General features: G+C 44.3%; 1 protein-coding gene across 1 annotated transcript in view; it reads right to left on the bottom strand.

The window, feature by feature from the left end:
- Positions 1 to 1285: 1285 nt before the first annotated feature.
- LOC311106103 (tyrosine-protein kinase BAZ1B-like) overlaps positions 1286 to 11841 on the bottom strand; it is a 30332-nt gene continuing 19776 nt past the window's right edge. Inside the window, exons 15-20 of the mRNA XM_084148415.1 lie at positions 11386 to 11533; positions 9344 to 9491; positions 8905 to 9023; positions 5519 to 5646; positions 4802 to 4908; positions 1286 to 4510 (exon numbers count right to left, since the gene is read on the bottom strand). Of these exons, the coding sequence (XP_084004541.1) occupies positions 3856 to 4510; positions 4802 to 4908; positions 5519 to 5646; positions 8905 to 9023; positions 9344 to 9491; positions 11386 to 11533 (1305 nt within the window). The 3' untranslated portion in view covers positions 1286 to 3855. The remainder of the gene's footprint in view (positions 4511 to 4801; positions 4909 to 5518; positions 5647 to 8904; positions 9024 to 9343; positions 9492 to 11385; positions 11534 to 11841) is intronic.

The raw sequence follows: 11841 nt of genomic DNA, 5'->3' as shown, positions 1-11841 counted from the left end.
CAGACCCCTTGTGAGACCATATGCTGTTGCGGTTGGCCCTGGGTTCCTCCTAATGCAAGACAATGCTAGACCTCATGTGGCTGGAGTGTGTCAGCAGTTCCTGCAAGAGAAAGGCATTGATGCTATGGACCGCCCGTTCCCCAGACCTGAGTCCAATTGAGCACATCTGGGACATCCTGTCTCGCTCCATCCACCAACGCCACGTTGCACCACAGACTGTCCAGGAGTTGGCGGATGCTTTAGTCCAGGTCTGGGAGGAGATCCCTCAGGAGACCATCCGCCACCTCATCAGGAGCATGCCCAGGCATTGTAGGGAGGTCATACAGGCACGTGGAGGCCACACACACTACTGAGCCTCATTTTGACTTGTTTTAAGGACATTACATCAAAGTTGGATCAGCCTGTAGTGTGGTTTTCCACTTTAATTTTGAGGGTGACTCCAAATTCAGACCTCCATGGGTTGATACATTTGATTTCCATTGATAATTTGTGTGATTTTGTTGTCAGCATATTCATCTATGTAAAGAAAAAAGTATTTAATAAGATTATTTCATTCATTCAGATCTAGGATGTGTTATTTTAGAGTTGCCTTAATTTTTTTGAGCAGTGTAATTTGGATTTAGTGTCAATGAGTACAAAATGACCTTTTGTCTGGATAATTCCCTGTATGTTTAACCATTCTTGAGTATCCAACTAGAAACTGGGGAGCTGTCACTTCCTTAAACACATTATCCAGTCCATAGCAGCCCCGCTCCCTCCATGCAGCAGTGGAAAGTCTGGAGCCTGTGTGCCTTCGCAAGTGACTAGGGATAATTACCTGGTGCCACCGGAGATGTCCAAGAACAACACGAGTGTCTGTAATTAAAAGAATGGCATGCTTCTCTGGGTGAGAGTGCGGGCCCAGTGAGACCAGACCAGAGAGCCCGACAGTGACAGACTGCTGAAGTTCCACCAGTCCCGACGAGGCAACGAAACGCTACAAACCCGAGACAGTTTCACTTGACTACACAAAAGCTGCCTTAATTGGACAATGGTTCAAGGAAATTCTTCTCCCACCTCAGATGATTGGAAGCAGTTTTAATTCTGCAAGGCATCTTCAAACTAATTTCTCAACTAAGCCTACATGTACTGGGTTGTAACAATCTTTTACAATGCATAGGCCCTTTATCAACATTTACATTTCAGTCATTAAGAAGACATCTTAGAATCAGTGCATTTAACCAAGGAAGGTAAGCCAACCACAAAGTATAAAGACTACAGAAATAAGCAAGACACTGGAAAGCGATACCATTGTATGATGTTTTATTAAAAAGTGAAGAAAACATGTCAGCCTGCGGTCCCATGGCTAACTCCTCCCCACTGGCAATTATCTATCAGAAGGTTTACTATTGGCAGTGATGGCTGGGGGAATAATATTTACCTCAAAACAAATAAAAAAGGGGAGTTCTAAACTTAAAATCCATATCCTTTATCGGGAATTCTTTACATGTGAGCTCCACACCTGTCCAACCACGACCCCAGTTGTGACTATAAATATAAAAAAAGAGAAGTGTAAAATACTTTTTTTAGTTCCTCCGGAAAGAAAGAAAGCATTTACAACAGACAGGTATTCTACTGAGGATGGCAGTCACTTTTGCAATTCTTTAGATTTGCTCTTCCATCTATATATTGAATGTAATCCAGGCTCTGCTGTAGCTAGCCGCAACCGGGAGACCAATGGGGCGGCGCACAATTGGCCCAGCGTCGTCCAGGGTAGGGGAGGGAATGGCCGGCAGGGAGGTAGCCCAGTTGGTAGAGCATGGCGTTTGCAACGCCAGGGTAGTGGGTTCGATTCCCACGGGGGGCCAGTATGAAAAAAAAATAAAGAATAATGTATGCACTAACTGTAAGTCGCTCTGGATAAGAGCGTCTGCTAAATGACGTAAATGTAAATGTAAATGTGATTGAACAGCCAACAATGACATTTCAATAATCTCAGGTACAGGAGTTGAGTAGTACAAACAAAAACCTCAAAGCGCTTTTTTAAAACTGCCCAAATTATAAGAACCAAATTAAATCAGATCGTAGGATTGATGATTCAATGACAGTAGTGATGAAAAAGCGCTAACATACTGCATAGAACAGCACATACAGGACAGGGAATAGTCACGACATCTGCATTGTATATGACTACCTAACCTGCGTTCTGTACATAGCTACCCCAACACCCCATCTGAGAATTACTACAAGGCCCTTAACTCTCTCCAAGGTGTGATTATGGTACATGGTACACACACACACACTAGCGAGAGGGAAGGGGTATTTTAACACCTACTTCTACCATACAGTAGAATGTGCATGAGGTTGTTTAAGGTGGTCCTCTGTAGCTCAATTGGTAGAGCACGGCGCTTGTAATGCCAGGTTAGTGGATTCGATCCCCGGGACCACCCATACATAAAAATGTATGCACACATGACTAAGTCGCTTTGGATAAAAGAGTCTGCTAAATGGCATATTATTATTATTATAATAAGGAAAGGAATATGAACAAGACGTTCTCATGGGACCATGGCTTGCACTATGCAGGTTAAAAGTGCAGGAGTATAGCACCACCTGGTGCTAATGAATGGAAACATACACTAAGGAATTTGAAGCAACGGCAATAACCTGCTGCTGAAGGATTTGAACCTCACAACCCGTGCCATGGTCCACGAACCCTCCTCCACACACAAATCGCCTTCCTCGGACTAGAACCTAACCAGAACTTGTATGGATGACATGGCATAAAGATGACCGTTGACAAATCTTTGAGAGGAAGGAAGTGGTTACAGCTCGCAAGTATTTCATACACTGCCTTTGAATCAAATTCAGCCAAAAGTGCAACAAAACAATCACAAAACATGAAAATCCCATTTTCAAGTCAACAAACACATTTCCATGAATTTAGACCATGGCTATGCTTGTATTTGTGGTTTAAACACTGGTTTAAAATAATAAATGCCTATAATGTCAATGAGACAGTAGAGCCCTACCACAGTAGGCATATGAAAACAAAGCTAGGTCTGCCTTTATAGGGAGAAAACTACAGGGCTGTTTAAGGGGAATAATCTACTTAACTTGAGGACATCATGGAGATGAAAGGTTGGGCAACGCGGTGGACCAGGAATGAGACACTGCAGATAAACATGTGTTGCTGCAACCAGAAGGGAGGGTTAAAATGTACTGTTGTTTTTACAATAGGTATTTTTCATTGTCAATATCACTGGAAACTGAATTGCATTTAGAAAAACCTGGATTATCTGAATGGTTCAACAATTCGGCAGAGTGATGGCTATGCAGTGTGTGCGTGTAGCCTGAAGGAAGAATTCAGGCGTATATGCCAAGGGCTTTGGTGCCCTCACACGGCTGGGTTGCACAAAGGCCAGTGTTTAGTCACGTCAAAAAGCGACACCAGAGAATGATGACACTGTACATCGACATAAATTAGTTATTTCCTGACAACGGTTAACAGCCCATCCCTCACAGCCTAAGCCGCACAGAAGCTAAATTACAACTTTAAACCTGGGAGGATGACAAGAATATAAGGTGTGGGGGTGGTTGGGTTAAATTCAAATTAAATTATCTAAGAGCTCTGACAAATCCTCTCGTCTTAAATGTAAATTTCTCAGTTTGAAAAAAAGTCACCAAATATTAAATCGCATTACAAATATAAATCAGTTTCTTTTTTTACTCAAAAATATTAACATAAAACCAAAAACACAAAAAACTTCATCTGAGAAGATCAGTCCCATTTCCTGGGAATTGGGAGGTGTGTTCTGTTGACATTTTAAGGGCGGAAATGTGAAGAGACAAACACAAAAAGCACCCTGGACTTCATTATGAGCGTTTCTGCCGCTTGGAATGTCGGTGGCCGGCCCTGTTCTCCTCCTCACTATCCCCTCCAACGCCCCCCCACTGCCCAGTTCTCCGGTTGTCGCGCTCCTCGCCATCACTCTCCTGCTCCCGGTAGTCCCTCCGGCTGGACGTGGCCGCCGCCCGCTTGCTCTTCCTCTTCGCTCTGCCCTCTTCATCGCTCTCTTCCTTTCTCCTTCCTTTCATCCTCTGCTCCGCCACGGCTTTCCTGGGCCGACCCACCTTGCCTTTCCCATTCTGCATCTTCCGACCCTTCGGCGTCTCCTCCTCCTCCTCCTCTTCTTCTTCTTCTTCCTCCTCCTCCTCCTCGTCCTCTTCATCCTCCTGAGGGGTCCGACTGACTCTCTTCCGCTGGCGGCGGCGCAGGTAGCTGAGGCCGGGCAGCAGCTTGTGAAGCAGCTGGGTGAAGCTCTGCTCCGTCTTGGCCATGCAGGAGAGAACCGAGCTGCCCGTCTGGTTGTACTCCTCGGCGTTGGAGAACACCAGCTTGACGTCCTCCAGGAAGTCCTGGGCGTGGCGGTACTGGCCCTCGCTGAACTTGGCCTGCATGGTCTGGAAGTCCATGGGGCTGGAGATGATGTCAAAGTAGTCCTCCGCCTCCTCTACTGACACCGGCTCTCTGGAGCGAGGAGAGAGGACAGGGAGGTTAGGGGTCAGGTCTACTGTCTCCGATCTAGTTAGCTTGTTACCATTGCCATGGAATTCACATGGACACCTACACTGAACATCTGATATCTATATAGTTAGTTAGTGTCAATGTATGTTGTTGCATTGAGATAGGAGTATAAGTCCAAAGTTAGTTGTGCTAGTCAAGCCATAGTTGAAACACTTTCAGGAGGCATTTTCCAGCTTCACAAATGTTTAACTGCATGCCAGTCTAACTAACACACTAGTAGTGCATCAGTCTCACCTGAACGGCCAGCTGTAGCGAAATTTGACCAGTTTCTTCAGGATCTCCGCACTCCTCTCCAGCTCCAGGGCCTGCCTACGCACACCTGTCTTTGAGCTCTGACGCACCTGCAGCAAACCAAACACACACCATATTGTTGGGAAAGGGGTCAAATTATCTGCATAGAAGCTGGCTTGCACCAGTGCGTCAGAGTCACCAGACCAAAGTCTTTATTGTTGTATATATTTTTGGGTACTTTCTTGCCCCTTTTTCTCCTCCCACTTTTTCGTGATATTCAAATTGGTAGTTACAGTCTTGTCCAATCACTGCAACTCCCGTACGGACTCAGGAGAGGCGAAGGTCGCGAGCCATGCATCCTCCGAAACACGACCCCGCCAAGCCACACTGCTTCCTGACACACTGCTCGCTTAACCCGGAAGCCAGCCGCACCAATGTGTCGGAGTGCAATGTGCCCAGCCCGACACAAGGAGTCGATAGAGTGTGATGGGACAAGGACATCCCGGCCGGACAAACCCTCCCCTAACCCGGACGACGCTGGACCAATTGTGCGCCGCCTCATGGGTCTCCCGGTAGCGGCCAGCTGCGACACAGTCTGGGATCAAACCCTGGTCTGTAGTACCGCCTAAAGCACTGCGATGCAGTGCCTTAGACCGCTGCGCCACTCGGGAGTCCAGACCCAAGTCTTTCTAACAATGAGCCATAGCGTGAAGTTCTCACCAGCTCGTCGATGTCTGCAGGGCTGCTAGGGGCGGCCCTCTGTTTACTGGGGGGAGAGTGCTTCTTAGATCCACCCTTACTGGACGCCTTCGATGCTTTAGAGTGCTTTGTCTTCTTCCTTGATCTCACTGGGAAGAAGAAGAGTCCAGTTAAATATACACACACCATCAGAAAAAAACATTTCAGTCAGTCCCATTTGTTGTACCTGTATGAACTGTAAGAATAGGGATGAAGCTATAAAATCACAAGTAAAATGCTAAAACATTCAGACTTTTAAAATCTTTCAATAGTCATCCTAAAACAGATCTCCTCTGGTCAACTAGGCTCATCAACAAGCCCAACTTCTCAGAGGGAGGGAGCTATGTCAAGTCAAGAGACCTCAAAATGCACTGGGCCGAATCCTCGCTCACAGTTTGGTTTGCAATGTTATGTTGCCAGATCTGCAGGGGAAAAACCGTCCTGCTATGGCAGCACTATAACCACCAACCACCCCTGTCTTCCAAACCCAATTGTGTGTGGTTACCTTACGTGCAGACCTAAACTCACAGAGGATCACTCTGCCACATACTGTCAGCCAAGCCGGGGGTGAAAAGTATGCCAGATCAAAAGGAGGGACAACACTCAGACAATGAAGAGGGGAGAGAATGGGCTCCGAATACTGCACCACATTCCCATCCCTCTCTCCACCCGTGAAATGGAAATGTGTCCATTGTTCGGGCTGTCCAGAGTTTTCCCTGGTCTGCTGGTCTGGATAGGAGAAACTCTGGGCCCTAGTATCTATGTAAAACCACTGCTACACTACAGGCCCTTCCCAACCAGTCTTAGACCCCTAGTCCACAGTTCTTCACTTCAAAGTGTAAGGGCTTCTGTGTCAACTCAGCACTTAAACCCGATTCAATAAATATATATAGTGGGTATCACAGCTAAGTATTCATCCCCCTTGGAGTTTTTCACATTTTGTTGAATTACAAGGTGGGATTGAAATAGATTTAACTGTGATTTTATTGTCATTGATCTACACAAAATACTCCATAATGACAAAGTGAAAACATGTTTTTATGAATTGTTGCAAACTTATTGAAAATGAAATACAGAAATCTCATTTACATACGTATTCACACCCCTGAGTCAATACTTTGTAGAAGCACCTTTGGCAGCGATTACAGCTGAGTCTTTCTGGGTTAGTCTAAGATTTCCACACCTGGATTATGCCCATATTATTATTTTCTAAATTCTTCAAGCTCTGTCAAATTAGTTGTTGATCATTGCGAAACAATTTTTAGGTCTTGCCATAGATTTTCAAGTAGATTTAAGTCAAAACTAACTCGTCCACTCAGGAACATTCCCTGTCTTCTTGGTAAGCAATTCCAGTGAAGATGTGGCCTTGTGTTTTAGGTTATTGTCCTGCTGAAAGGTGTATTAATATCCCAGTGTCTGGTGGAAAGCAGACTGACCTCTAGGATTTTGCCTGTGCTTAGCTCCATTCTGTGCCTTGTTTTTATCCTGAAAAACTCCCCAGTCCTTAACGATTACAAGCATACCCATAACATGATGCAGCCACCAATATGCTTAAAAATATGGAGAGGTACTCCGTAATGTGTTGTATTGGATTTGCCACAAACATAACACTTTGTATTCAGGACAAAAAAAAAATAGCTTTGCCATTTTTTCCCAGTATTACTTTAGTGCCTTGTTGCAAACAGGATGCATGTTTTGCAATATTTGTATTCTGTGCAGGCTTCCCTTTCCCTCTGTCAATTAGGTTAGTATTATAGAGTAAATACAATGTTGATACACCCTTAGTTCACAGCCATTAAACTCTGTTTTAAAGTCACCATTGATTGGCCTCACGGTGAAATCCCTGAGCGGTTTCATTCCTCTCCGGCAACTGAGTTAGGAAGGACACCTGTATCTTCGTGGTAACTGGGTGTATTGATACACCATCCAAAGTGTAATTAATAACATCACCATGCTCATAGGGATATTCAATGTCTACTTTTTTTTACCCACCTACCAATAGGTGCCCTTCTTTGTGAGGCATTGGAAAACCTCCCTGGTCTTTGTGGTTGAATTTCACTGACTGAGGGACCTTACAGATAATTGTATGTGCGGGGTACAGAGATGAGGTATTCATAAAAATTAAAAAATGTAAACACTATTATTGCACACAGTGTGAGCCAATGCAACTTGTGTTATTTTTCAACCACATTTTTACTCCTGAACTTATTTAGGCTTGCCATAACAAAGGGGTGAATACTTGACTGAAGGCATTTCAGCTTTTGATTTGTAATTAATTTGTAAAAATGTCTAAGAACATAATTCCACTCACATTATAGGGTATTGTGTGTAGGCCAGTGACAAATCTAAATGTAATCCATTTTAAATTCAGGCTGTAACCACAACATGAAAGAAGTCAAGGGGTGTCAATACTTTCTGAAGGCACTGTACATCTGTATGGTCCCTCAGTCAAGTATTGCCTTTCAAGAACAGATTCAACTTCAAAGACCAGGGAGATTTGAGACAGTCTCATGAAGACTGGCAGTGATTGGTAAATGGTTAACATTAACAAATCAGACATTGAATACATCTTTAAGCATGGTCAAGTTAATAATTATGCTGTGGATGATGTATTAAACCACCCAGACACAAAGATACAGTCATCCTTCTGAACTGAGCTGAAGGACAGGAAGGAACCTGCTCAGGTATGTCACCATGAGGCAGTAGGTGATTTTAAAACAGCTGTGGCTGTGACGGGAGAAGACGGAGGATGGATCAACCACATTGTAGTGACTCCATAATAATGACCTAAATGACAGAGTGAAAAGAAGAATACAAATATACATAACACAAATATTCCAAAACATGCATCCTTTATTATCACAGGACTGTTTGGCCTAAATGAAAAGCCTCATGTTTGGGGCAAATACTACATCACTAAGTAACTGCCTCCTTATATTCAAGCATGGTGGTGGTTGCATCATGGTATGGGTATGCTTGACATCCGCAAAGACTGGGGAGTTTTTCAGGATAAAAAGAAACGGGATGGAGCTAAGACCAGGCAGAATCCTAGAGGAAAACCTTCAGTCTGCTTTACACGAGACACTGCGAGAGAAATTCACCTTTCAGCAGGACAATAACCTACAACACAAGGTCAAATTCACACCGGAGTTGCTTACCAAGAAGACAGTGAATGTTCCTTAGTGGCCAAGTTACAGTTTTGACATAAATCTGCTTGAAAATCTATTGGCAAGACTTGCACTAAAATGCAAGGGGGTGAATACTTATGATAGGCACAAAACCCTGCACGTTGGCCACCCTGCTCTAGTCAGTACTGTTACATTGGGTTATGGTAAGTAAGGGTCCCTACTGGGGTCAATAATACTCACAGCTGTGGCCCATGGCCTTGTAATCCTTATCCTCCTCATCATCTTCATCAGTGTCCTCAGATTCAGACTCCTCTTCATCCTCAGAAACCTCCTCTTCTTCAGTGTCCTCGTTGTAGTTTCTAGAACCACAAGTAGCCATTAGCATTCTATGTTAAAGAGCATTCATCCAATTGGTACCCAACAACTACCCAACCAGCGTTCTAGCAAAACAGTCTTCTTTCTTTACACGCCGTAAGTTTGGAAGAACATTTGAAACTAGGGGCTGATTTGGGGGCTCATCAAATAATAAAACACTAGAGTATTTTCCAAGTGGCTTCTACAGTACCATCTTCAGATTGAAACGGCTTGCTCGTCGTGTTTGACGAGGAAACAGAACGTTTAGACACAGCTAAGTCTTTAATCCTCCAGTGAGGTAGTGTGTTATCGTGTGACCCCCTACCTTCCGCGGGAGCAGCGTCTTTGCATGGCGGGCTGGCAGGCGGGGCACAGCCACTCCCCCTGGGGGATACGGTAGAGGGCGGGCCGCAGACAGAACAGGTGGAAGGCCTTGTTGCACTCGTCACACAGGATGAGCTTGTCATCCTCACCTGAAGGAATGATGGAGGAGAGATCATCATCGTCACAGACTCAGTAAATAGTTTAGGCCTACACTGTCATTAACTCTAGACAATGAAATGTGTGTATGTGTATGTATACATACAGTACCAGTGTTTGCATGCAAAAGCTACAACTGAGCAAACGAACAATGCCTGTGCTGCATCCCTCACAGCCCAGGACCCACAGCTACAAGGAGTAGGGGATGATATGGGATTGGGCCAAGGAGCTGCCCTGAAACATCCAAGGTGATTTGGCTAGGGCTAAATTTACAATGAGACAGCTGGTCAAACCCCCAAGGATAAGGGTTCACTCATTAGCTCTACCAAAACAAGGACTAATCATAATCATTTCTAACATATATAATCCCTCTCATTTCCAAATAGTTGTAGTTCAAGATAAGGCTACAAGCCATGGCTGATCTGAAATCACTGGGTAGGTTTCCACTACACCAACTCTGCTAATGTCAGATCAGCTATAGGAGGGAGAGGAGTATTTTCATACAGGTCCTTGAGTATTGTACTTCTACTTATAGTAATTATATTACTTCAATACTTATACAGGGCCTTATACTGTAGTATCTTACTGCTAGTTCACCTGTAGTGTGGCTGTATGGCAGTGTGTGGTACACCTGCACCTGTTTGACACTACCCTATCCCTGCTCTGGGCTCATCCCCCTGCCCTACCTGGGACTGGGGATAACCATGTCCCGCAGCACGAGGACAGGAGGCCTCAGCCCTGTCCCTGGAGAGAGTACAGGTTGTTATTGGAAGAGAGAATGTGTTCCAATAACATAACTGGTTAAATCAAGGTAATACATTTACTAGAGCAAAGATCAACACATAGCTGATAAAGTAGCATAGCAACTTCACTTCAGTCATTCAAAGACTCTATACATTAGTCAATCATGTCTTTCTGCCTGTTCGAGAGGTCTGACTCGAAGGCCATGAACAAATTTGCTCATTTATACTGCAAAGATTCATTTAGTGCAGGGGTGTCAAACTCATTTTGCCCCGTGTGCCGCATTCGGTCTTCACCGAAGTCCGGAACGCCGCACTTAAAATTGATTACATTCCTCTGCGTCAAAATGCTAAAAATATTGTCACTATATCCATCGCTTTAGGAATTTTCTATGCTCCCGACTGTCTAGCTTTCGTTTCGATGAATGTAGCAAGCTACACAGAGTAAAACACACTTCACTGCACCTATCAGGTGTAAAAATCTATTTTTAAAGAGACTAAATGTAGGTCATTATTTCTACACAGTTTCAATTTAGTTTTAGTCATTTCAATGAATGGGGTCGCGGGCCTTGTCTGACACCCCTGCTTTAGTGGAATGCAAGGTGATTTGTGGATCGCCAAAGTCTTCACAGCACCTTGCTCAGGCAGATCATCTTCAACAGGCAGAAAATGACAGTCAAATGCTGTAGTGTAGATCAGGGTTTACCAAACTCGGTCCTGGGGCCCAACCTGGGTGCATGTTTTGGTTTTTTCTCCAGCCTACACAGCGGATTCAAATAACCAACTCATCAGCAAGCTTTGATTATTTGAATCAGCTGTGTAGTGCTAGGGCAAAAAACTAAACGTGCACCCAGGGGGGGCCCCAGGACAGAGTTTGGGAAACCCTGGTGTAGGTGACTCAATACTGTGAAAGGTTTTCTTGACGAGGCCTTGGGGCACGGTGCTCTACCACCACCTAATGATAGATTTCAGCACTACATATTTTTTTTGGGATCGACTTTAGTGTTAAAATTAGATCCACTTTTAGGTTACTATCTGCAATTGTTTCTTACTAATTGCCATGTCCTTTCCATTGACACCATTTTAAAATTCCCCCTTCAGTTTTCGGACTCCCTCACACAGCTCCAGGACGTTGAGGATCACCCACCTTTCCTGCGGCACACCTTGCAGCGTGCGTTCTCTGCCGACATGTCCCACTTGATGCAGGCATCCAGCATGCCCAGCAGCACGTGCATCCGGGAAAAGGTCTGGGCCTCACGGATCGCAGTCTTCCATTTCTCTACTGCAGTTGCCACCTGCACGGCAGACAAATTACTATTTATATATTTTTCTATTATGATATTGATTTTTTACTGAAAATTGTGTTTAACATGCACTTTAATTAAACATTTATTTAATTTGAAAAGAAAGTCCTCCTAAAGCTCCACTAAGCTTGGGTTTGAAGAAGCCCTTTAAAACCAGATCAAGGATCAGATTACCCTAGCTTCAACTTATCCTTAACCATTAGCCGGATGAAGAAACATCGGACTCTGGATCAGACGTTAGTAATACCCCTTTCATATACAGACACAAATCCCACTTTTTTACCATAACATATTTTATT

This window comes from Coregonus lavaretus, assembly GCF_964263955.1.
Source record: "Coregonus lavaretus genome assembly, chromosome: 30".
Lineage (NCBI taxonomy): Eukaryota > Metazoa > Chordata > Actinopteri > Salmoniformes > Salmonidae > Coregonus > Coregonus lavaretus.
The sequence above is the reverse complement of the archived record's forward strand: the minus strand, read 5'-3'. Positions and strand labels throughout refer to the sequence as shown.